General features: G+C 48.6%; 1 protein-coding gene and 1 long non-coding RNA gene across 7 annotated transcripts in view; both read left to right on the top strand.

Annotated features, from left to right (window-relative positions):
* The window catches only part of Farp1 (FERM, RhoGEF (Arhgef) and pleckstrin domain protein 1 (chondrocyte-derived)), a 248,577-nt gene that overhangs the window by 210,146 nt on the left and 11,679 nt on the right, over positions 1-26,752 (top strand). For 4 of the 6 annotated variants that reach the window (XM_006518914.4, NM_134082.3, XM_030247776.1 and 1 more), the window contains exons 14-18: positions 10,095-10,282; positions 11,404-11,493; positions 12,520-12,653; positions 22,560-22,641; positions 26,367-26,604. In XM_006518914.4, coding sequence (XP_006518977.1) covers positions 10,095-10,282; positions 11,404-11,493; positions 12,520-12,653; positions 22,560-22,641; positions 26,367-26,604 — 732 coding nt within the window. The remainder of the gene's footprint in view (positions 1-10,094; positions 10,283-11,403; positions 11,494-12,519; positions 12,654-22,559; positions 22,642-26,366; positions 26,605-26,752) is intronic. The other 2 variants (XM_006518915.3, XM_030247778.1) reach the window with 1 other exon arrangement.
* Positions 3,393-8,658, top strand: B930095G15Rik (RIKEN cDNA B930095G15 gene). The gene has a single exon (NR_155502.1). It is a non-coding gene; the product is annotated as an RIKEN cDNA B930095G15 gene (long non-coding RNA).

Genomic DNA, 26,752 nt, shown 5'->3' on the forward strand with positions numbered 1-26,752 from the left:
CTTACCATAGGCACTGTTGTCTCCAGCAGGTCAGCCAACCGTGCGCCTGCCTGGCTGCCTGTCAGTCACAGGCTGTTCTGCTCCATCACTGCCCTGAGTTTTATGTGTTCCTTATGAACAGCGACCCCACTGGGAACACAGACACCTTGATATTTCTATGACTTCTTTTAAAATCATGGAGGCCTCTGCCTGCCACCCAGCCTTTCTCCACTGTAGATCAAGGAGCTGGGGTTTTAAACTTATACTGTGTATTTTCCCTAACCGTGCTGTGGCGTTTCTGGAGCCATTGTCGAAGTGAGTGATGCCCGAGTCTCAGCCAAGAGTTTGGATGTGGGCTCCAGCTTGGTCTTTGCAGATGGCTCTGTGGGTACAGCCAGGGCCCTTTCTCCATCAGCCATGGTGGTCTATGGCCATAGAGTGTATTGGAAGGTAGTGAGAATGTTAGCCAAGCCACTACCTCCGTTGCTGGAGTGTGAGGATTACACAAAAGCCTCCATTTGTACTTTTCAGTCTTTGATACTTTTTTAACCATAGAACAAAATTTTTAGCTCTGAACTACAGAACTTTGCAAAGAGTTGTAAAGATGCTGCATCCTTGCTGAGCTGTCACGCTGGTGGCCTTAGGAGCCTTCTGTGGCTGTATCACAGTGGGGAAGCTGGGCTCCTTCAGGAAGTGAGGCAGAGCTTAGCTTATGGATCTCTGAGAATCTTGTCAGCAGGAATGTTGAGAGGCCACGTTTTAAATGTTGAGAGACCTCACCCGTATTTATGCAAGTGTGTTCGGCTATTCTTGGTCAGCTGATTCAATGGGTGATTGGTGGATCACACTGACTGGATAGCGGTTGGCAGTTGTTCACTGAAGCAGTCCACTCACACCTTGCCTTAGGTGACTTTTAAGCTCTACAGAGGCGTCAGCAGTCACCTACCAAGCCTCCACTTTGAGTGAGCGAGCTCATTCCTGTGGCGTTAGTTCAGTGACTTGGCTAGTGCCACAAAGCTGCGCCCAGCCCCCCAGCCGCCTGACTTCAACCCTTTCCTCACGTGGGACCTTTAGGCTCCACGTTTTAATTCTGGAGATACTTGCCTGCATTTCTAACTAGAATTAGATGTGAAAATCCTGGATGATAAAGACAATTAGAAGCAAATAGCTGTTCTTCATTCTGTGGGGGTGTTTGCAGTTTTAACATGTTTCTGAATCTGCTGTCTGGTCTTAGGAGAGGCTGCCAGTTTGCCGTAGGAAAGCTTGGTCAGGTGGGAGTTGAGCGGAGCGGAGCTTGGTTGTTTTAATTGTGATCCTGGTCTGTTTAAGGGACTTTTCCTTATTTCTGCTTACACAGAAGTCTGATAACTAAATAGGAATGAGCTCTTTTAGCCTTGTAATGTGATTGCCCATCCCCTGTGCCTGGGAACCTGTTACCTCTTTCCCCTTGTATTGTAGCACAGTTTTCTCCTGATTGGTTCTGTGCCAGCAAAGCCAATTTATCTTCCGCTTCTTAGCTAGTATTTAAGAAAGCAACAGTCCCAGCAAATTAATAGTGCCTAAAAGAATTGGGGGCAGGTTTGTTCCGAAATCCAACATCCCGTCATCTGAGAGTAGTCACTAACTGTCCTTACAGGGGCTTATCCTCTGCTCTAGAAGATTTCAGAAGTTAGTCAGAGAACGTGCGTGCCTGCAGTGAGCCGAGTGTAGCAGGGTTGCTGAGGTGACAAATTGTCCCCGATGTCCCTATGCAAAGCTCAGAAAGCACCAAGCCTTCCCAGAACTCCCCATTCTCTGACCTTGTGACCTCAGGCTCCAAGGCTTCCAAAGCCCACAGTCTCCATCTGGGACTTAGAAAGGACCTATATTTGTGTGACGTTGAACTGAGGTGAGGAAGGCCAGTGTCACAGTTGGCTGTCAAAAACGCAAAGCAGAGACCAGAGGGCTTCCTGAGACCTCAGTCTATCCACTGCAGCATACATGCTTCGGGCCTCTGGACTGAAGGAGCCTGGGCCTTTGAGCCTTGCCTACTCGCTGCTGCTCTGCAAACAGTATCTCACGGCCAAGGGTGGGAGACAGAGAAACTCAGAGTTTAAAGCTCCTCGCGGATGCTCTAGGACCCCTTACATTGTGATGTTATGTTAGATTTTATTTTGAAATATATCTAGTGGTTCCCCATGTGGATCCTTGTTAAGAGCAAACTGAAAAGGCATGAAATTCCTTTAGCGTGAAGAAATGCACTTAATGAGTTCCAGAGCCCAATGTGAACGGCCTCAGCCCCTGAAACAGTCATCTGGATGCCATCGATGGTATTTTATTAGATAGGCATTTAATTAGAGGAAGCTTTTGGGCCAGATTCTTTCTTATATGTGTGATTCATATTCAGGAATTTCTTACACGGCCATCCCCCTCCCCACCCACCCCACCCCCGCTCTTTGGCCCTGCGCTTAAAATCTGAGTAGTAAGACTTTTTTCTCCTCAAGAACATCTTTGAAGATTTAAACCAAGTAATGAAAAAAAAAAAAAAAAAAGTCCAGGCCTGAAGAACCTAGATGCAGAGTCAGCCCCTGGCCTGCTGAGTCTTGGGGGGGGGGGGGGAGTTGGGGGGAGTTGACCTCAGAAGTCTCCCTGGTTGTACGTTGCCAAGCTTTTTGTAAAAGGAGGATTAAAATTCAGATAGGAAACATTTTTAACATTGGTGAATTGATGGTAAATGTGCTTAGAGGTTCGTTTTGTCCCCTTTTTCCCTTTTTATCTAGAGTCCCTGACCACAGGAGTTCAGTCTGCTTTCTCCCCGTACAGTGCTTTCTGCCCTCTCTGAGCAGCGCTGTGCTTGCCACAGGCGCAGCCCTTATTGAATGAGCCTCAGAGGTACAGGTGGACCCAGCCTGCAGTTAGTCAGTCAGGCTTGGTTTGACTCTGTGTGCCTCTGTCTTGATCGCTTGGCTTTGCCTGAGCCCTTTACGTGGGTTTAGCTAGAATTTCCATAGCCACTGTGGTTATAACTCCCATGGCAAGCTGTTTCCTGCTCCTCTCTCCCATCCGAACCCATTGCTCCTCCGTGTTCCTCCAAGGTTTCCCTCCATCACATTGCACGGCTCAGGTCTGTTCTGCTGTCGCTGAATTCTGCAATGAAGTGCAAGAGTTTCTTTAAACGCAAGGAACAGACTGTAGCTTCATGCTGGCCAAACAAACACACAGGAGGGAAAGCCTGTGTTGGGAACAAGATTTTAAAAGGGGGTGGGGCCAAAGAACTGATTGGCACTGCTTTTTCCTTTGGTTTAATCCACCCCTTTCCCATGTGATGAGCTGAAACTTAAAACAGGAAATGAACTCACTGGAGGCACCAGGTACTGGGTGTTAACACAAAGGCCTGGCATTCAGGCCAAAATTAGCATGCCTCTTAATATCATTTTTTTTTTTTTTTTTTTTTTTTTTACGAAAGAGGTACTAATGAAAAGCATTTAAAAAAAAATTCCATAATGATTCAGATGTGGAGTCAGCTTAAATCAAAGATCCACGTGGTCTGGTTGCCACCAATTGGACAGAAAGCTGTGTGGTTCTCCCTTTTAGTAGCCTAGATACATACTTCCGAGTATGTCTCCTGGGAGCAGAGTTGAAAGTGTGGGTTTATGTTAACCGGCTGTGGCAGGGACAAGGAAAGGGGTAGGTCTGTTGGAAAAAGGTCTTCATGAAGTGAAGAGCGTAGCACTCTCAGAAACCTCTCACCCAGAGACGTGTTGCTCTCCAAGAAAACAATGGAATGCCCGACCAGAAAGAAGCTAGGGAAGCGCTTAAAACTCTCAGAGAGAGAGAGAGAGAGAGAGAGAGAGAGAGAGAGAGAGAGCTCTCCACACAGCCTTGGCTTTGCTTGGTTCTCCATTGAGGTTTTCTTGGGTGACTCTGTTGAGCCCATGATGGCCACTGGGCACAGCCCGGAAGGGGGCTCCCCTGCATGTTTGTGGCTCTGGTATTAGATGGCAGCTTCGCATGCAAGGCAGCACCTGTCCTTCTTCCTAAGGACTCTGGGCCAGGTTAGCTGCTCTGCGATGTCTCCAGATGACAGTTGTTGGTATGGAAAACCTGCCCCTATAGTGGTTGGGATAGAGTTCGAAAGGTCACGTCAGCAAAGCAAAGGTTGGTGCTGCGCCTGTGTGCACTGGTGCCAGGCAGCACTGCAGCCCCCTGGGCTGGTTCAGAATATTCAACAGTGGTGGGAAATGGCAGAAGACAAAGGCCCTTACAGAGTCTGGAGGTGGGAATGGGGCATGCAGGGTTCTGGCCGGTCTGTCATCCCTGGTGATGAGCGTCTGTCTCACGCAGCTGCACCCCCAGCTCCCTTTCCCCTGGCTTCCAGTGTGAGAAGCAAGACCTTGACCCTCTGCCTGCAATGCTACAGAAAGACCACACTTAGCTCTTCAGTTACCAAGAATGCCCGCTCTCTCCAGGAGCATCTAGAGGGCTTGAAGGGTCATCAACCCCTTGCTCTCACCTCTTCCTGCCTTGGAAAATTGCTGCAAACCTCACTAACCGAATCTCACCAGCCCAGCCCATGTTTTTAACACAATTTCCTCCTGTTCTCTCTGTGTGTGCATTTAATCCTTGAGGTAATAATGTGTTGTATTAAAATTTTCTGATGCACTGAATTAATTCTCAAGTAGAAAAGGCTGGGGACTTCATTCTCATTTCTGTCATTTGTTTAATAAATTTAAGAAACATTCTTTCCATTGTTCCACTGTATACCGTTTTGTCAGCATGTACCTACCTGGGAGAAGACGCTCTGTTTTGAACATTCTGTCTTGATCCTTGGAGCATGGCATACCTTCTGTCCCCTGCACTGTTGGAACGCTGTTTGATGTCTTTTCAACCCAAAACCTTGCCTAAATACCAATTTGTACCTGGAATACCCTTTGTAGAACACAGCAGTCGCTCACCCAGCGGCACTTTGACAGACCGAATCATGGCCACCCAGGCGCCGGGAGAAGTGTACACTTGGCTTTTGTGGCCTCATCTTCTCTCAAGGCCCTGCACCGTATAAGGTGCTATGGGGTGGGGCAAGCCCTTGGAGGAGAGCAAGTTCACTTTAAAGGGGGGCAGATGTAGGTGGAACAGAGCGCATCTGAGACAGCAGCTTACGTTGGGAGCTCACACAGCCAGCCGTCCACAGGCTGGGCTTTGCTATTCCCAGTGGGAGTGAAACACCTGATGCTGATTGGCTTTGGTGGGAGGGAGTGGGGCGTAGCATCTCCATCAGACAAGCTCTTTGTCCCCTGGGTGGGCACCCACAATGTGTGCTCCTCAGATGCGCCCTGCTTTCACTTCTGCCTGTGCTTCCGTGTGGAGCCTCCGCACAGCATGGACTCCTGTCACCCAGGATGCTCTCTGTCTTCTCTGATAGCCATGAGTTTGGTGGCGAGCATGGAAGACCAAACTCATGTCAAATGTTTGCATGGTATTAATATCTTGTGTTACTCTAAACTCCAGAGGCTTTCCTAAACCTTGTCCTAACGGGAATCTTGCTGTTAACAAACCAAAAACCTGTTTGATGTAACTGTTCTTTCCCACCGATGGCTGAAGCTTTGTCCTTCCTACAAGATGGTATACTAGACTCCACGTTCCTCAGTGACACCAAGTTCACAAGTCCTCCGCCATCTTCAAAGCAGGATTCTCCTTTACCTTTGCCCTAGAAGTAAGAGCAGCCTTGTATGCTCTCTGCCATTTGACCCTAAGTGACACCCCCTCTGTCTGTCTGTCTGTCTGTCTGTCTGTCGCCTGTCTGCAAGTCCGACATCACTGTTGCTTGTCTGAATGGCTTGGTGATGAAGTGTGAAGTGGAAGCTTAGCTGTTGTTGAGCTCGCCTTAAAGGATGCTGGTTCTGAGGAACGCATGTAACTTGCCCCCAGCCACCTAAGGTATCAGGAAGAGGACACCATCTCTAACACTGGTAAACTGTGACCTCACTCTTCCATGTGGGAACCTTGCCATTCCAGCCAGCTGTTGTCATAGAGTCCGATGGCCAGGGACCCACCTCTGATTCAGTGTGGTGGGGATTTTCTTGGGTGGTGAATGCTCAGAATAGATGATCTCATTCGAAATTTCATTGTCTTCTTTCTTAGTGGGAAGTCGTGAGTTTAAAAAGAGCCCTGTGTTTCTTCTGTCTTTCCTATGTATGCCTCTAGAACTAACACATTCTGAGTATGTAGGTAAAAAAAAAAAAAAAATCTATATTTTAGAACCAGGTAACAAAAGATAGGATTGTAGCATCTAAAAACTTGCAAAAGACGTAAGTTTATTCGGAGAATAGTAAAGAAGTTTTGAAAGTAGGAGTTAATCAGCGCCATCAATGTTCTCATTTTAATAATTTATCAAATAACAAGTTTCTTTTTTTTTTTTAATTGTCAGGTTTTCTGCTTCTCTTTTTACAGGAAAGAACCCACACGAAATACCTATCAAGTTAAAAATTAGACACTAATCAACTTACTGACTACTTTACAAAACAGGACAGGTTCAGAAGTATGTGAAATGCCATTTTAATTATCTGAGAAATAGATTGGATTTTTTTCTCACTCTCTCTTCCCAGAACTGGGTGAGTCTGTTTACACAGCTTTGGCCTACGCTGAAGAAGCAGATCATTAGCAGGGAGCTTGTGCCAGCCCTCAGAGGGGATGAGAGGCAGGAAGCTGTGCCCGCTCCCTCTCAGGCCGTTTTGTCTCCTCTGATGAAGAGCCTGTCCTGAGCCTCTGAGCTCAGCCTCCTATGGGCCAGGAGAGAATTATGAATGTATTCTAAATGAAAATGATAAAGCTGTAGAGGCAGGCTCTGGGATAGGTGATAGATTGAAATCCATAAAAACAGCAGGGCCAATTTGAAATCCCATAATTATTTGTGGAATGACAAAGTGTCCATTTAAGAAGATTTGAAAAGGCCTTTGCCAGAAGTGTGTGCCCTTAGAGCATTGTTGGTGGGGGATTGCTGGCCCACCTCTTCATGCAGATTAGTGGGAGAGGAAGACATTGCCGAGGAGCTACTAACCTGAGTGCCTGAGAAAAACTTTTAGAAGTAGGGATTGGAAATCTCCAGAGGTTTAGTGAGCAGTTGATCTCTTCCCTAACACCTTGGAATTCCTTCCCGCCTCTTGCCTTACTACCCGGGTGCTTCCTCGGAGGGTCGTACAGAATTGTCTACCTGTAGCTCCCTCCCTCATGAAGAAATTTGCCTATTCTCACTTGCAGTCAGGGAAGACAGGTTTAAAAAACAAAAGCCCACTCGTCAATCATTCCACAGCATAAGGACAAAGGTGCCTGATGGGTTCCTCTTCTCTGTTCCCACCACCTGTGGCTGTGCCTTCAAAACGGTTGTCAGACTTAGTGACCTTCAGTCCTGTGTAGTCACACTAACTCTACATAACCTTGAACCCCGCTTGCTTTAGACATGCCCTTCACACTCACCAGTCTGGACACAGAGCTGCCAGATTCTCCCTAACTGTTCTTGCCAGCGTGTCTCATTGATTGCTGAGTGGGAAGCTGGGACATCTCCCTTTGGGTCTGCGTCACCCGTAAGGTTTCAAGTCCTCGGGACAGGGCCTTGTCTCCATAGGCCCAGCTTCAGAAACTCCGACGTCTCCTTCCTTAGCCTTGCTGACGGATTCTTGGTCAAAGTGTTGGTTGGTGTTTGTCCATGTCTTGGTCTGACAGTTTACCCACCCAGCCCTCTTCCTTTCATGAGCAGACCCAAGAACCTCTTCGGAAAAGGAAATTAACCACCCCAACTTGGTTCCCCACCCCCACCCCCTGTGAGGCAATCAGACATGGTCAGACCACATGTGCCAAACCCTGCGAGCAGACCTGAGCTGTCACCAGCCTTTTCTATCCCTTGGGCGACCAGGGCAGCCTTCTACCACCTCTCTGAGGTAGTCCAGTGAGAATTCTTTTAAACCTAACCAACTCTATTCTTTAAAAGGTTGTCAGGGCATCACCTCTCAAGACCCAATCTATTGCTTATGCTTCCAGCCTGACTGACGGGTCAGCTTTCTGCAAGCCTTGCCAGGGTAGGAGGGCAGGGACGGGACAGTTCAGCAAGAACCCTAGCTTTCACTTGTGGAGGGTGGTGTGTCTGTCTCTGAATGTGTGAACCTTACTCTCTCCTTCAGTGGCAGGCAGCTTGCTCTCTGTCGCTGGAAGCTGTTCACAGCCTGCTGGTAACCCATCTCCTCGCAGCCTGCCCCACTTGAAGCTAGCTTTCTAACAACTTTTTATCCTTGGCTCCAACTCTCTCAGAGAGGTGAATGCTTTTTCTGTGCCACACCACCGCAGCCCCAAGGCCCAGCATGCTGTCACTTATAACCTGCCCACCCGATCTCGTGAGAGCTGACGGTAAGCCCCACATTTAGCTAGATGACTGGTGGGTAAACTCTGAAGCGACTCTCAACTCAGCCACTCACGAATGCATGGAATGTTTTGATCTTGACACGAAACTGCCAGAATTTTCTCTTTTCTAACTTCTATTTGTAGTGGTAACATTTTTCTGTGATTTTTTTTTTTTTAAAAAGAGAATAGTGTAGTATCTTGAAACAATGCAATTCCAGTGTGTCACTATTTCTATTTAACAACTTTCATTCTTTCCTAATCATTGTATCCAGTTGTGCACTAGTGTCAATAAAATTGACATTTGTGAAGCGATTTCTGGCCTTTTTCTCCGGGATTTATGGGATCTGGTGGTGTGTGGGGTGACGGGGCCTCTGTCTAACACCAGGGCTTCAATGAGGTTTATTAAAACGTGAGAGGGTTTTGGTTTTTTTTTTAATGCAGCCTTCTTCCGAGCCTCCCTCAGCCGCTCTGATCTTGTTTTCCAAGGGTCCCTGGACTGATGAGCTGCCTGTAGGCACAGCAGCTGCTTTCTGTTGTCTTCTGGGTGGCTCTTCACCGCTCTGCTGCTGACGCCACTCGCAGGGCATCCTGGGAGCAGGGGAGACTGGCGGGGATTCCCTCGTGGTTCTGGTTCGTACCTGCTGGGATCAGAGTTACGGTCGCCCCCCCACTTCCTTCAGTCTAGGCTGCTATATCTTGTATTTCCAAAATACATACGAACAACTGAAAAAAGGGAAAGATAGGGAAAGCCGTTCCACCTGTCTGCGGAGAGCCTTAACAACGTGCTGGGTAGCAAGGATCAGGACTGAATGTGGGGGCAGGCTCTGACGTCTATTCCTTATAATCGAAACAGTTCACCTCTGTTTGCTCTGCATCAGAGTCATAAATATATTAGGTCTAAACACAATGTAGGGGTGTGTTTTGAAACACCTCTCGTAGACTCGGGTTTGAGGGACAGATACTTGCAAAATCACATCGGCAGAGAGCGCCCTGTATAACATCTGCGGCTGCCTGTGCTAGGTAACCTACGTTTTCCTGTTGTCATGTGATGTGATATCCTTTCTAGAGGACTAACTCTCTACTTGTCACCCTGTCACCTTTGATTCACAAAGGGGAACGGTGATAATGGGATCTTCCAGCTTGCATTTTTAAATGACCACCATTGCCTGTAATGCTAGTGTTTCTGTCCCAAAGAGTAGCAGACATGGACTGACGTCACCAGGTACACTGAGCTTGCTTCTGTTCTGTAGAGTGGGGGATTAGCTGCTTGACCTCTGTTAGCTGCGACCCATTGTCACAAGGTGTTGTAGTCTGTCCTCAGTCCGCCAGCCTCTTAGATGCCTACTAGCTTAGTTCTACCACCACCCCCCCATCCCACCCCCCTCTGTCTCACTGTGACGTAGATACCATGTCTTCCTGGAGCGGTTTTTAGAAGCAGAGGTGGTAGCTACCAGATGGAAACAGGATTGTGCAATGCTTTTAAGCTCCCTTAATTGTTATCTGTGCAGAGGTCTCTGTCTTATTTTTAATCACGTAACTGGGGCTGCATCGAGTGAGGCGGACTCTGTCTGGGTGCCCTAACTCTTGAGGCGGCTGGTATGGAGGGCGGGGACCTTAGGAAACCAAAGTGTTGTTCACCAGCAGCAGCCTTGTTCTAAAGACTGACCAACGTAAAAGTTGGAAACAGCCCTCCAATTGCAGAAGAAATTACTTTGTTCTTTCTTTTAAAACTTCTCATCCCCAAACAGGCTCCCTGACTGGTAGCCCTCACCTTTCAGAGCTGTCCATCAACTCACAGGGAGGAGCCGCCCCAGCCAACGTGACCCTGTCTCCCAACCTGAGTCCTGACAACAAGCAGGCCTCTCCCCTGATCAGCCCGCTCCTGAACGACCAAGCGTGCCCAAGGACCGACGACGAAGAAGAGGGCCGGCGAAAGGTGCAGATCTGTGGGAAAGAGGGAGTGTAGTGAAGTAACCACACTGTGAGCCACACCAGCCTGCAGATTGCCCAACAAAACCTTTCCTGATGACTAACAATTCCCCATTCCTTGACAGCCAACCCAAACTGCTTGCTGGTTTTGTCTCTTTCTGACTGGCTTCATTCACGTGGCGTCTCCTTCTCGGGGTTCATCCATGGGGTGGCTTGGGTCAGCATGTCTCTTTCCATGTGGCTGGGTCCACTGTGTAGATCCCTGCGGTGTGAATGCATCTGCCAGTGCATGCTTTATTCTCCTCATCTTCTGGTGTTCCGGGAACATGGACCCCAGACACTTACTGAGGTTCCCTTTAGAGCTTCTTCATGTAAATACCGAGGTGGAAGTGGGAAGTTCTAGCGGGAAGTGGATGCATGCAATGGTTAGCACAAGGCTCTCCCTTTTATTTGCTGCTTAAGGGAAATGCAAGACCCCAGTGGTGGCCTGCTTTGGGTTGCTACCATCACCCAACACCCAGGCTCCAGGGAACTGAGACACACTGGTATCACCATCTCCTTTTGATCCAGCCACTGACACTGTAAATACTATTTCATAAGATCCCAAGAAGCCAACTCTGGCAGCCCCTGGTACCATGTCTCGGGAGGCTGATCTTCTCCTTGTTTCCTGGAAGACTGTATAGCTCTTCCTTAATTAAGTCCTCTAGCTGGTGGTAATTCTTACATATCAAAAGTCACTCTTTTAGAGCAGGGCGTGGTGGCGCACGCCTTTAATCCCAGCACTCGGGAGGCAGGAGGATTTCTGAGTTTGAGGCCAGCCTGGTCTACAAAGTGAGTTCCAGGACAGCCAGAGCTAGACAGAGAAACCCTGTCTTGAAAAACCAAAAAAAAAAAAAAAAAAAAAAAAGTCACTCTTTTAACTCCTCCTCCTAACACACACATTCACACACATGTGCTCATGCACACAGGCAGGCAGGAAATAGGCTTCTTTAGACTTGATAGTAGCTAACAAAAGGTCTTTCCTGTTAGGAACCTCATCAGGGAACCACTGTCTTGTGACCAGGGCATATCTCAGAGGCTACCACTCAAACATGATTGCTATGTCTGCTTCTTTTGTGGATTTTGCAGAGATTCCCAACCGACAAGGCGTACTACATTGCTAAGGAAGTCTCCACCACAGAGCGCACGTACCTGAAGGACCTTGAGGTCATTGCTTCGGTGCGTACGGCTTTTCCTCCTGTACAGAACCATCTACGGTGTAGTTAACCTCATGTTCACCTGCTGCCTGGAGGCTGGGGCTGTGTAAATGTTAGGCTCTATGACTTTAATTGTAAGGATTTCCCATCCTGACCCTGGGTTATGGCAGTCAACGTCAATGGTGTATTTATTTTGGGATGTTCTCCTCAAGAAATTACGACTGTGGTTTTTAAGTGCAAGGGAAAGATGTTCCTAAAGCAGAGAGAATGAAAATTAAAGTCTACCGTCCGTGGGCGCAGATCCAGAACATTCTGTGGTTTGCTCATCGTCAGATGTAACTGCTGTGTTTCCTTGAGGGGGACCTTGGGTTATCTCTATAGTAAGTTGTGCCATGGTGGAGAAAGTGCCACCGACTGCCTGTGACTACTGTCACCAGGCCTGTCCAGTCTAAAAGCACAGTGGTGGTGATGGTGTATGGGGGGGGGGTGTTCCCAAGGGACTTTGACCCCACAATTTTAAGAAAGAACATAGCCAGTGAAGAGGGAGCCCTGCACTGTTGGAGCACAGGCTCCCACCCACATCGGTAACAGCAGCTGCTGTGCCCTCTTCATGCCCAGCGTTTTCATGATGGGTAGAGAGGACAGCTGAAGGGATGAAATGAAGGGCAGCCTATCATCCTGACCTCACTACTCTGCAGCGAGATGGCCTGGATGAGGCCTGGGTTCAAGTGGTTCCTCGCTGAGGAGGTCGGCTTGGCTTGAATAGGCCATGGGGAACCATTTGAGGGAGCAACCATAGAGAGATGGGGACTTTTCCCCATGGAATGGGAAGGGAAGAGCAGGTAAGCCTGCCTCTGCCCTTGACAGCTCTGAAATGCTCAGAAACCCACGAGAAAGTGCATGGTCTCCTGCTGCCCTCGGTACACGTCCTTCTGCCTTGTCCCCGTCTATCCCCAGTGTCTCAGGGCACAGCCACCTCTGCCTTGTCCCTGTCTATCCCCAGTGTCTCAGGGCACAGCCACCTCTGACTTGTCCCTCTCTTCCCCAGTGGTTTCAGAGCACAGTCAGCAAAGAGGACTCCATGCCCGAAGCCTTGAAGAGTCTCATATTCCCAAATTTTGAACCTTTGCACAAGTTCCATACCAATTTTCTGAAGGAAATTGAGCAACGACTTGCCCTGTGGTGAGTACAGCCCATTTTGACATTGGTGTTACAGTCCACACCCTCATGTCACCATCCCTGTCTGACTTCACATTGTCCCATACAACCAACAGAGATAAAAGTCTGAGGCAAGCCAACCTTAAAATATTTTCCACTGAACTACTACGTGTTTGGATCTTCCTTATCTTTTTGCCTTTGACTGGGGACTCTTCAAGATGTATTTTCATATGCTAATTACATGGTTATTTTAAAGTAAAGATACTTGCTTCTCAGGGACTGTGGGATGGTAAGTAGAGGGACAGGAAGTATTTGTGATGTAACATTTCACTGTCGCTTGCTTCACAGTTATTGTGAAGCCTCACATGCATTGTATGTGTGTGTATGTGTGTGTGTGTATATATATGTGTGTGTGTATGTGTGTATCACATGTATATGTGTGTATGTGTATATATGACACATCAAATGTTGCATTTAATAGGTTTTAAAGAATACTTTGAAAATACAGTCTATGCAACACATACGCACTCAGTTTTACCTTATCATAAGGATATAAATATGTTTTATTACAGTCTATGTACCTGGTGTCGTGGATAAACATGCTACCTTGTACATGTGATTGAGAGACAACTCTGTGGAGTGATCTCTCCTTTCACCTTTGTGTGGCTTCTGAGATCAAACTCAGGGTCACCAGACTTGTGTGGAAAGCGCCTTTACCCATCTTCACAGCCCAGGATATAATTTTTTTTAATATTTGTTTTCTGTGTGTGTATGTGTGTGTGTGTGCCCTCATGTGCGTGCTCAGGCACATGCTTACAGGAGTGTATGTGCATGTGTGTGTACAGGTGTGCTCACCTGTCAGCAAATGGAGGCCAGAAGACAGCGGAGGGTCCCTTGGAGCTGGGAGTTTGAGGCATGTAAGAACCAACCTGACATTACCTGGGTGCTGGGATCTGAGCTCCAGTCGCCATGGCTGCCCAGCAAGTGCTCTTAACTGCTGACCCACCTCTACAGCCCCATAAGGGTATATTTTAATATCACAAAATGGCATGAGCAAAGACATCCAACACAGAACTAAAACATAAGTGTGATCTAAATATCCGTCTGTGGGAGAGTGGGTGAAACAATCCTTAAGTAAATACCCTCCCAAAAATCCACTAAATACCAAATAAAACCCTAAGATGGGAATGAAGGTGACAGTATTAAAAAAAAAAAAAAAGCTGGAAAATTTTTGTTTACTGTAGAATGGAAAATCTGATGTAACTTTACCTAAAATAGAAGCTTTTATAGAAAAAAAAAAATTTGTGGGCCTTTTTAAGGCCCTTGGAGCTCACATCAGTCACACACATCAGGGGGCTGATTGTCTACCACATACACATTTGAAAGTGCAGCAAAAAAAGATAACAAAGGCTTGCTCCTGTGCTCCTGCAGCAGCAGATCGGTGCTGTGCCCTCCTTGCTTTCTGACTGGAAGTGGTGGGGAGGGAGGGGGACATTCAGTGCCAGTGAGGTCCTGATGGAGCCCACGCTGAGGCTGCTATCTCTGGCTGTTCCGACTAAGGCCGTCGAATATCACTGTAATATAAAAGCAGAGCCCCACGCCTGATTCGTAGACCGCTGTGCGGAGCCGGCATGAGCACTCCAATCTCTAAGTGCATTAGCGTATATAATGTCCTTTCCTTGTGGGGAGGGACTGGCCAGCTTTACTAACAGACCCCAGCCTTGCTGAGGATGGGGATATGGGGGGGCCAGCCTCTTTAGCAGGAGCCAAGTTTAAGGAAAAGGCTTCAAGAGGGAGCTTTGCATTCTTCAGTGTCGCTACCTATGGAGGCAGGAAGATTGCAATGAGGTCGTATGCCATTCAAAATGAAATGACTGGAAAAAATAAAGGGACCTCGGCCTCGAACACATGGCAGGCTTTTCTGGTACCCGTAGGCTAGCCCTCTGAGACTGGTGAGCTGCTTGTTGTCTTCTTTGTACCAGGACCTGTCTTCTCAATGATTTTCCAATAAAGCCCAGCAGAGCAGCTCATAGTGGGGAGTGCTGCAACTCTAAGTCGCTCCAGCAGAGGGTGCCTATCCATTCCAGAAAGTAGTTAGTTATCTGTGCTGCAAACTCCATCCCTGGCTGTACTTGAAAGCCATGGAGGGATTTGAAAAATGCAGATTGCTAGGCTGCTGTCAGCCCTGTTTAGTTTGGACTTTGGAGTTGAGACCTTGAAATTTTTATTTTTCGGGTACTTCTCGGGGTAACTGCTCTGGGGAACAGCTGGCACCTCTGCCCAGTAAATGGTAAATACTGAACATAGGAGTCTTTGGTTTGCGCTTCACAGAGTGAATTGAATTGCACTTCTTTATTCTGTGTGCAAGCACGATGAGTTCCATGCGTGAAGGGCACGGACTGTGGTTCTGTTTGCTAAAGGACTGATCCCCCAAACTAACTCTTAAAGAGGATCTGTGGAGCTTCAGGAGGAGCGGCCCCGAGGGAGATTATGGGACGGGGCCTGTCTTCTCAGATTCCTGGCTCGAAGTGTGAGTCCTTGTTAAAACAAGCAATCACACCATTACCACCAGCCTTCCTACCCAACGCGCAACACCATGGCCACGGGGCTGCTTGAACCAGGAAGGCTTTGAGCTCTGTAAACCTTCTTCTCTTTATGGGTAGCTCGTCCCTGGTATTCTGTGGTAGGATCAAGAAGCCGACTAGTGTAATTAGTGACTCTGTGGCTTGGGCTTTGCTCACAGAAGGCAGTGGGCCAAGGGTCTGCAAAGGAGGGTTCAATGTCCCAGAGAGGCACAGAACCCTGCTTCTAGCCTGGCGTTGGAGGACATATGGGACAGTAATGCCTACATAAAGCAGGCAACTGTGGCCTGATTACAGTCAGTGAGAAGAATGGGCTACCGCTGAGTTTATTAGGAAGGGAGTTTGCGCAACTACAGACAGAGAGAAAGCTTAGGTAAAGGTTTATGCTTCTATGTATTATCACATAGGAAACAAACGAAAGAAGTAAAGGAAGGAGGATGCCTGGGAAACACAGGTTAATTAACTCATGTTAATTAAGGTAGTTAAGAAACGAAGTGACTGTTGTAGAACACTTTGCTAGCACACACAGACGAAGCCCTGGATCACAGCAGAATCTGAGGTAGACATCCAGCCGTCCGTGGCTGAGCGGTACTTGCTCACCTGTAAACTGTGAGTCGGAAGGTACCCCTCACAGGACTGTTTCATACATGTAAAGATCGAGTGTTGGCAACCGGCTCCACCTCTGTGCCCCACACAGAAAGGAGGAAAGCTGATAGGTTTGGGATTTTGATTTGATTTTGTGTATATGTGTGATAGGTAGGTATGTGCAGGTCAGAGGATAACTTTGGGGGTTGGTTCTTGCCATCTTGCTGCAGTGGGGTCTCTTGTTTCTGTTGTGTTGCACACTCCAGGCTCTGGCCCACACGCTTCTGGGTGATTCTGCTGCCTGCACCTCCCATCTTGCCACAGGCATGCTGGGATGGGCAGATGTAAGCAGCCACTTCCGGCTAAAAAGAAAACACACACACACACAAAACCCCATGGACCCTGGGAATTAAACTTCAGGCTTGGCAGCCACTGATTTCCCACTGAGCCATCTCCTGGTAAGAACCTAAGTAAGCGTTCTAAAAAGTTAACTGAATTCGAAACACTCTTAGATTTGCTGGCTTGATAAATTTCCTGTGCAGGCCTCCCTCCCTCCCCTCTAGTTGAGCATGCTCTGTGTCACGTGAAAACAAACCAGCAGTGTCCTGTTCTGGTGTCAAACTGTAGATTTTATTCCTTGCTATTTTCTGGCTTTGGCAGTTTTCTTCTGATTTGATTTGGTTTGGTTTTGGTTTTGGTTTTTCCTGGAACTTGCTCTGTAGATCAGGCTGGCCTGGCCTGAAACTCACAGGGATCCCCCTGCCTCTGCCTTCAGAGTGCTGGGATTAAATCAGGTGCCACCATGCCCAGTCCATTGCTGTTTCCAGTTATTATTGTTAAAAGAAAGAAATAGAAAGTTTTGCTGCATGAGAAGTTCCTCGGATTCGATGCAGGTGTGGTTCCCCCTTGGCAGGCCCACAGGGGACTGTAGACCTGTCAACGGTGGGGAAACCCAGGGCAGAACTCAGATCAGGAGGTTTGCTGGAATGCTTCGGCCACCCCAAGTCTGTTAACACCCTTGTCCCTCTGCGCCATGCAAACATACCCAAGCAGAGGATGAAGGCCTAAGGCTGCACAGAGCTGGCCCAAGCCGACGTACGCCTTCCTCAGAACAGAACAGTAACTTGACTGATGAGTTCTGCGATGGGGCTGGAACGCTCTTTTTCTTTTTCCTTTTGAAAGCAAAGTCCTGCTTACTCAGCTGTTCAAACACACTCAGAGAAAGCCACCTTGGGATGGGCGGACGCTCCATCCAACACACAGCTACCCCACCTCCAAGGTAGACGGAGAACCTGTCCAGAGACAGATTCTCCAAGTTTGAAAATGGCAGGGACCTGCAGGGCCAGCGGAAGAAAGAGCAGCACCTTGCTCATGGTACTGCCCTGCCTGCCGCTGGCTCCCCTTGCCCTCTCTGAGCTGTCTGTATGCTGTCTCAAATTACTTTCCCTCACCATCACAAAGCCTCAAAAAGCAGAATTGTCCTTTATATCCAGTCAGCGTTTACACCAGGCCTACACTAGTTTAAAGATAAATTCCTACTTAGGCCCAGAGGAGACCTCAGCTCTTTGAGTCCAGTCAGATGCGTTGGGTGGCCCAACACTAGGTTTTGATCTGAATTCTGAACACCCTGTTCCTCATTCTTGAGGGCCTTTCTCTCCTGTGTCTGTCTGCCTGATCAGCAGATGAGGGTGGGGGGAGGGAGGGAGAGGGTTAGTTCTCAGTAGCTCAGAGGAGCAAGCAGACCTTTCTGCACCTCCCTCTGGTGTCCTAGCCATCATTGCAGATGCTGCACTTCCTGTGGTGACAGCTTTGAGGCTAAGTTTAATCTCTTCCTGTGGCCTGAGACTGAATATGAGGCCTGCATGGGACAGCTCTAGAAACGAACCCCTTCCCGAAGCTGCAGGCCTTTGGATGTACCCCACACAGCTAGTCAGCAGAGAGGCTCTCAGCTCCAAAGCGGCCACTTTCACTCCCCACCCTCTCTCGAAAGAAGCAGCCATCCCCTGTGGTCCATGTTGAGCGATCCTGTCCACACTTGCACACATGTGCACACATGTACACCCTGCCCCCATCTCCCTGACCTTCACAGCACTCTACTTTTGAAAAGCGCATAAGCCCCCGCTTCCCCCGACAAGGGTGACTCGTGCCTAAAGAGTCTGGTGTCTCTGTTAATTTGTCAGTACCCAAGATGACTGTGGGAGTGAAAGGACAACTGGGTAAGACACACACGTGCTGGTGTGTCCTCTCAGCCCCCCCGGCCATGCTGAGCCACGTAAATAACGAGTTAAACTCGGCGTCTCAGTATCTCTAACCACAGGTATTGTGGAAATGACTGCTATGGTGGGTAACAGATTTAAAAGCACTTTTTCATCATTGCAGAACGCTCCTTTGAATACCACGAGTTCAGTTAACTTTTTTAAAAATTACTTTAAAAAAATTCTGTGTGTACAAATGAACATAGCACAGTCCATGGATGGAGGTCAGAGGTCAGCTTTCAGGAGTCGGTCATGCTCCTCCACGTGTGGGTCCCAGCAGCTTGTCAGTCATGCCTTCACCCTCTCCCCTGTGCCAGCCTGGGCACCATCAGTCCAAAGGATGAGGCAGGAAACGTGCTCCTATGGTCGACCTCTAGTTACGAGGAAAGGGGGCGGGCTGGGGTTATGAACATGCTTAGGTCTGCACACACACAGAGTGAGTCTCCAAGGTGGTCCTCAGAGCCCGTCCTTGTGTACCCTAGCTGGAGAACTGGGAGGCGTGCAGAGAGGCCATCGGCATGCTATGAGACGCCTCAGTCTGGGTTCTGAGTGGATCTTGTATTGAACCTAGGTTGGGATTTGAGCAGGAGAGGCAAGGACTACTTTCTCTGACAGGCTTTGCCCACCTGCTTCTGCAGCATCTGTCTGTCTGTCTCCTGAGAGCACTGCTGGGGTAGAAGCTGGCATAGAAGCTTCTGGCCCAGGGAGCCCTACTGTGGGTTGGGCCTGCCCGCTGGCTGGCAATTGGCTGCTTTCATGTCCTTTGCTGTCTCCTTCCTTCCTGGTCAGTCTGCTGCCAAGTGACTGACCAGCTCACACTGGTCCAAGTGTTCCTTCAGGACCAAAAAGCCCAAAAAATGCATGGTATCTGTCTTGATGTGTACACATTGTATACATTGCATATGAGGTCACATGTAAGTGTTCCTGGAAGTAAGTTATTCACGTTGTATGGATCATGGTTTTCCTGAGTGAAACTGTCAAAAGAATTTTCGGCTGTCACAGTGCAGTAATTAGTCAGAAAACAAATAAGTGGCCCTGCCTTCTAAACAAGGGCCCTTTTCTTGTGGGGTTAGCATCTGGAGGATGTTCTGGACAAGTTATAATTACTTTTCCATGTTCTTGATAATAAAATGACCTTTGAGCTGTTCTTAGTAAGATAAATAAAATGCCTTAGATGTGTCGACTCAGAGAATCCCGCGTGAAGCAGCAAGCCTTCGAGGCCTGTCCCCAGACCCATGGGCTTGTCCTATGTTTGGACCCTCTGCCTGATCTGGGAGGGCAGGGCAGACAAATGTTCCATGCTGTGCACAGCTCTAGATGGCTGCAGCCTGTTCCTATGACATCACCCAGAGCTAATGCCCCGGAAATGTGGCTTCTCGCTGCAATGTGGACTGACTAGTACTTCTCACCCAGTGTTCTCTCTAGAATAAGAATCCAGGTGTGTGTGTGTGTGTGTGAGAGAGAGAGAGAGAGAGAGAGAGAGAGAGAGAGAGAGAGAGAGAGAGAGCTCTGACAGCAAGCAGACACAAGAAGGAAGTCCCCTGTTGAAGGTTTTAATACCAGTAGATATTTTAAGCAAATAGTTGGGCAGGCATGTGCTGACACATAGGCTTGTGCGTGTAGTCCTACTACCCGGTATGCTGAGGCAGGAGGATCACCACACGTTTGAGATCACACCTCAGGGTAGAGGGAGTGAAGTAACTGAGTTTGCCTCGCACTCTTGCCCCTCCCCCTGCTCATGTTTAGTTTGTCTTAGGCTATTATTTAGCCATGCGTGAGGAAGTATTTCCTTTAATAGAAGCCTGAATCCTCCTCCCTGCCCGTTCCACCCAAGCCACTGTCATGGAAATAGCTAACCTAACATTCTTTGAGCTAAGTAGACCTTTCACACACACCTGGGCCATTCCATGTATCTGTAAATTCTGGGCCATCCATTAGGTTCCAGGAAATCTCCAGGGTGAGTTGTGCCTTCCCTCTGTTTGGGTGAGCATCTGCCATTCTGTGAGGAACCTGATCTTCTGGCTTTAGCAGAAGGGTCTTCCTTTGTTGGAACATCTTCCTCATTCTTGTACGAAGGGGGGACAGGGGGAGGGGAGAACCTTGCAGCTCTAATGAGGCGCCTTGGTGAAGGTACAGCAGGAACGCCTCCAACCCTCAGACAGCATCCTTCAGGCAGGAACTTCCTGTGAATTCAGTCGCCTCCTTTTGTCAAGTGTTTAGGTGGAGCGGCCATCATTAAATTATCAAGCAGAGCAGGATCAGCAGAGTGGCCATACATACTCATACAGAGAGCTGTACTCACTAGACATTTAATAACCCAGAATGCCAGAGACAGCATAAACTCACAGTGAGGGAGGGGATAATGAGCAGGACTTACAGGACTTAGCACTAGGCCAAGGATTGCCAGGGGCACCAAGGGTCTGAGCCGGGTACCAGCATCATCCTGGTGACCCTGGCAGGTCATCTGAAGGTCTGAGAAACGCAGACCCCGAGCAAGTAGGCTTGAAGAGCAGTAACGTAAAGAGTTGGTATCGTGGATTGAAGCTGTGGAGAGTAAGGGTGGAGGACCTAGATGAAGGAGGAGAGAGCAGAAAGGGAGGGTGGCTCCTCGTGGACTGGAGGAGAGAAGAGAGGCAGCAAAGGGGGTTACAGGAACTGTGCCAGAATCTTGTAAGCAGGGGACAGGTACAGAGGGACAGATCGCTGTTTAGTTAGAGAGGAGAGGAAGGAAGGTAGTTATGGCAGCCAGGAGGAAGGATGGGGCAGGAAGGCTTGAAAGGCTAAAGAGCTCAGCAGGTACACCGTGGCGCTGCCTCAGTGGTCTCCGTGCTCCTGGTCCTCAAGCACTGTCATGTGTGCTCTATGCCACATCTGAACAGGTAGTTCAAGGAGAGCCCCTGAGTGCCTGCTGCAGAGACCCGGGGCAGAGGATGAGGGTGGCCCTGTGTCTAGTCTGCAGATGTGACCGCTCCTGAACCTGTGCACACATTCATGAGGCCTGTGCACACACCCTGCCTACCCCCACCCTGGTTCCCTGCAGATCCCTGGAGAGCCACAGATAGAGGCAGCCATTGGAGAAGGCTTCGCGCGCCCCCACAGAAATCTCTTCTCCCTGCTGGAGGATCAGGAGCTCCCAGATCTCTGTAAACCTCCCCCCCCCCCCCCCACGCCTCATCTGTGGGCTGGGGTTTTGTTTGTGTTTTTGGTTTTTTCCTCTCTCTGGGCAGCACTTATATTCAACCTGACACCCTGTGCCTGGTTCTTATCATTCCTCTTGTTTAGCTTGTCTCTTGCCTGTATGTTGCCTGTGGCTAGCCTTAGCGATGGATGTCAAGGTACTCCTCGTTTATTATCCATTCCTACCGCTGAATTCGGAGGTGAACGTGCATGTTGTACAAGTGTAGCCCTGGAGATTAAACCACCACGGCCACGTGCGAGCTCATGGTCTCATGACAAGCAGGTTTCTGTGTACCTCAGCTTCCCAAGAGAGAAAATGAGAAAGATACAGCTTGCCTCTCATTTGTTTTGAGGGTTAAACTGAGTCGGTGCCTGAATTGTGCTCACAATACCAGGGAAATGGTCAACAAGTACTACTACTGTTTTCTCGTTGCTAGTTGAGCATTGAGTTAGGAGTGCCTCCTGAGGCCTGTATGTGAAGGAGGGCCCCACACCACCTTACCCCCACTCCAGTTGCCCACCCATCCTGCCTCTCTCTGTGTCATCTGCCCCTCCCCTTCCAGGAATGGCTCTCCTGACAGTCCTCGGTCACAGTGTCCCTTTCTCAAGGCTCTGCAGGAGGTTCATTGCTTCTAATTATGGTCTCTCAGGAACAGAGCCCCTGACTTGGGGTTGGTGTCTTGCTCCCTACGAATGTCTCTTAGTCCCAAGGATAGAATCAGTGCATAGCCAACTGGGGCAAGTGCTGTTTATGCTGACTGATCTTGTGAGTGTAGAAGGGGAAAAAAATCCATCATACGCAACCACGGTTCTCTTTAAAAAACAAATGGAGATCTTTTGCTGGTTTGGTTCTTGGTGTGTGTTTGTTTGTTTGTTTGTTGTTTTGTTTTGCTTTTTCCAGACAGGGTTTCTGTCCAGGTTTCCAGTCCTGGCTGTCCTGGAACTCACTCTGTAGACCAGGCTGGCCTCGAACTCAGAAATCCGCCTGCCTCTGCCTCCCAAGTGCTGGGATTAAAGGCGTGTGCCACCACTGCCCAGCTGCTGGTTTGGTTTTTGAGACAGGGTCTTACTATATATATAGCTCAGGCTGGCCTCCAGTTCACAATCCTCCTACCAAGGCCTCCCAAGTATTGGAATCACACCTGGATAGAAGAGGAAGTCTCTACTGAACCAGGGGCTAATTTAGATGTCTTCCAGCACTTAATGTATATGCTCCTGAGAAAAATACATAGGAACCACTGGAGAGGAATCCAGCTGGGTGATCGGAAGAAAGATGTCCAAGTGGGTGCTCCATTGCTAACATCTTCTGTGTGTCTACCTCTCTCGCGCAGGGAAGGCCGCTCAAATGCCCACGTCAGAGGAGATTACCAAAGAATCGGGGACGTCATGCTGAAAAACATTCAGGGCATGAAGGTGAGCTGGTTGGGGCTGGTTGGGACTGGTTGGGGGTTGAGACAATGTTTCTGCTGAATGTTTCCTCAGTCAGTTGTTTTGATGTCCTTTGTGCATGACAAAGTCCTAGATGCCAGAGTATCTAGGCCTTCCAATGAATTCCATGTCTTTAAGCCCATCAAAGGCAAACGTGTTTTTGAACAGCAGCATCTACAATGAGAGTATACCCAAGAGAGCTAAGAAGAATTAACCCATAATCCTCTCCTACCGTTGCTTAAGATTAGTGCTTGCTCAGTTGGACAGTTAGTGATGCCTGTAATACAGAAGGCTTTGCTCTGATTCACACAGCTTGTCTGATGAACACATCTGTGTTTGCATTTTTAAGGAGTGTTAAATTTCAGCAGCTGGGGCAGTAACCTCAGTCCCTGATAACTGTCCTAAGAAAGGAATGATCCCTAAGAGGGCAACCGCTCGCTCATGCTGCTGACATGTGTAGTACAGCCAGCCGGCCAGTAGAGCTACCTGCTCGCTGTTCACGGTAAAGAGAGCTATGTGTAGGAGGTCACCACAGGATTGAGGATGCTGTGAGGGCACCCACAGGACTGAGGGTACTATGAGGCTTGATTTATTCCCATTGTCCATTTGGCTAGGTCACTGTCTTAGGATGAAGAGATGCTCAAGACATTTCTTGTCAACTTCCTGCTCAGTGTGGGGTGTGATTGTGTGTGGGGGTGGTGTGATGTTATGGGGTGTAGAGGGTGTGTGCTGTATATGGTGGATGTGTATGGTGTGTATGTGTGCATGGGGGTGTTATGGGGTGTTTATGGGTTGTGTGCATATATGGGGTGTGTGTATATGGTGTGTGTGTGTATATGGTGTGGGGGGTGTGGGGGTGTATAGGGTATATGTGTGTATGGGGTGTGTATTGGGGGGTATATATATATATATATGGGGATGTGTATGGGTGTGTGTGTGTGTGTATGGGGTGTGTATGTATAGGGTATGTGTGTACATGAGATATATTGTGTATGGGGTATGTGTGTATGGGGTATGTGTGTATGGGGTATGTGTATATGGTATGTGTATATATGGTGTGGGGGTGGTATGGGTGTATAGGGTGTATGTGTATATGGTGTATGTGTATATGGGGTGTATATATGGGGTATGTATATGGGGGCATATGTATGGGGGTGTATATGGATGTGTGTGTGTGTGTGTGTGTGTGTGTGTGTATGGGGTCTGTGTGTGTATGAGGTGTATTGTGTATGGGGTGTGTGTGTATGGGGTATGTATGTATGGGGTATATGTGTATGGGGTATATGTGTATATGAGGTGTATTGTGTATGGGGTGTGTGTGGTATGTGTGGTGTATGTATATGGAGTGTGTATATGGGAAAAATATATGGTGTGTGTATGTATGGGGCTTGTGTGTGTATGGTATATATGGTGTGTGTGTGCGTGTGTGTATGTATGTGCATGGTGTTGGAAGGTTGAACTGAGGGCCTCACACACATCATGCATCACTCTCCTTCTCTACCACGTCCTCAGCCCTCCCCACTTTTTAATAAAGATTAGCATGTAACTCAGTAGACCCTGAAGCATCAGTGTCTTTAAATTTAGTGCATTTAAAGCATACTGTACTGCAGTGTGGGGCAGCATCAGAGAAAAGCTGTGTTAGATTGTGAAGTGTCGGGTATCAATCAAGAAAAGCATGCATAGCCTGACAAGTTCCACAGCTGAGTCTTAGCACTGTGAGGTGGGTGGGAGAGTAATCTCTAGGAGCCTTTTAAAAACAGATTCTGGTTTTTCAGTGCAATCTTCAGTTTTATCCAGAGTGCATAGGGTTCCCACACACACACTCAACACTCATGGTTTTCACTATTCGTAACATTTTTCATTGATGTAATTATAATTAATACAGCTAAGATTGATGAAATGGTATTGCAGTATTATCGCTGCCTAAGCCTCTAGTCCACTTGGCGCTCACTCTTGGTACCAGACAATCTGAGTGTGAAGAAAAGCCCCACTGTGGCAGCATCATACAGAATCATTTTTTCAAAGGTTTATTTTATGTATATGAGTACACAGTCACTGTCTTCAGCCACACCAGAAGAGGACATTAGATCCCATTACAGATGGTTGTGAGCCACCATGCGTGTTGCTGGGAACTGAACTCAGGACCTCTGGAAGAGCAGTCAATGCTCTTAACCACTGAGCCATCTCTCTAGCCCATACAGAATCATTTTAATCGATGCCTTTAAAAACACACTGTGGAGCTGGACCTGGTGGTACCGTCCTGTGAGCCAGACCAGGTTCGAGACCAGCCTGGGCTGTGATCATAGGACCCTGTCTAAGCTAAGCTCACTGCGCCTCCTCTCGTCACCTCTTTGTCCTCACACTGGGTCTTCACAGGTTCACAGTTCTATCTTCCCCAGTGTCCTGTGGCTGACTGGCCCAGATGCAGCCTGACCCAGCTAGCTTCCTTTTTCCCTGATGTGACTTAATACCTCAGTCGCCGGCCATCCCTAAGATGGCTCTCCTCTCGCTGCATGCTTTTCTCAGCCCATTCTAGCTCTCACTTCTCTGAAATGAAAAACCAACCCCTGCCTTATTTGGAAGCATAGCTGCAGGACTCAGGAGTGGTGGGGAAGACTCGCCCGGCCCTTCCCCCACTCCCAGGAACATTTCCTCCATGCCAATCACCAGCCACTGTGTAGCCTTGTCAGGCCTGATTGCCAAGAACCCCCACCGCCCTTCCACCAAAAGCTGGTAATGCTGCCATCTCCATCAACTAGCATAGAAGACTAAAAATATACCTTCCGTGCCAGGCACTGCATTCCTTAGTCCACGGGCTGACATTTTGTGCTCGGCCAGTCTCCTCAGTCTCTAAGGCATTTCACAAGGGTTTGCAACATGGGGCTCTGTGCAAGCCAAACAAAAATAGACTGGGGTAGGGGGTGGGGGGTACTAGCAGCCATTGTGAGGAATGAGTTGAGTCGCATGATTTTTGTTTGTCTTGTTTTATTTTGGTTTTTATTGTTGGTTATTAAAAGATTCTTATAAATCATGGAGGGAAGCAGCAGATGATTCTAGAAATGTAGCATGCTGGGTTAGCAGCAGCGATGCCTGCTCGCTGTGCCTCTGCTGCCCCACCTCCAGCCCAGGCACCAAGCTGCATTTGCTCATGGTAAGCAGAGTCAGCCTGCTCCTTGGTCAGCGCACAGGAGCACGACGTGCCCTGTGGCCATCTTTCCTGTGTGGGTTGAGTTCAGCTGAGCTCTTCACAATGCCGTTGTGTCGTGTGTCAGATCAAGTCACTGGTTATAACATGACCTGGAGAGCCTCACCTATGGTTTTATCCCCAGCCAGGTCTTTCTGCAGCATGTGGTCCCCAGCCCACACCATGAACTACCCACCTGCCAGCATCAGCCCACATCAACCCCAAGGCACACAAAGAAAGTGGAGCCCGGCCTTGCATGCCTACCGTGCACTGCCACTAATTTTTCCAAGGGGCATTTAGGCCTTTGATATTCCTCCCATAGCTCATCTACTTCCTAATGCAGGTGCGACTTAAACCGGTTACTGCCTTCCCAGAGTTTTCCATGTCATGTTTAGCAGCTCATTGAAATAATAAAGTAGTGACATACGAAAAATAGAATGCGTAAAATCCCGCACACAGAGGTTCCCCCAGTTTTTACACATCACGCCGGCCGTCTGCTAACGTGACCATCTACTTCCTCCCTAAGCACCTGGCGGCCCACCTGTGGAAGCACAGTGAGGCCCTGGAGGCCCTGGAGACCTCCATCAAGGGCTCGCGGCGGCTGGAACATTTCTGCCGAGACTTCGAGCTGCAGAAGGTGTGTTACCTGCCGCTCAACACCTTCCTCCTGCGCCCGCTGCACCGGCTCATGCACTATAAGCATGTCCTGGAGAGGCTGTGCAAGCACCACCCACCAAACCACGCCGACTTCAGGGACTGCAGAGGTAGGGATGCGGGTGCACGCTCCCACAGCAGGATGCTGGGCCCACTGGGGGCCTCTGGGGACCATCTGATGTAGTATCCTAGGGTTCCATCATTGATGGTTACATCCTGATCTTCCTATGGGAAGGTGATGCTGATAGAGAGAACACT

The sequence above is a fragment of the Mus musculus genome, chromosome 14 (genome assembly GCF_000001635.26).
Source record: "Mus musculus strain C57BL/6J chromosome 14, GRCm38.p6 C57BL/6J".
NCBI classification, from domain to species: domain Eukaryota; kingdom Metazoa; phylum Chordata; class Mammalia; order Rodentia; family Muridae; genus Mus; species Mus musculus.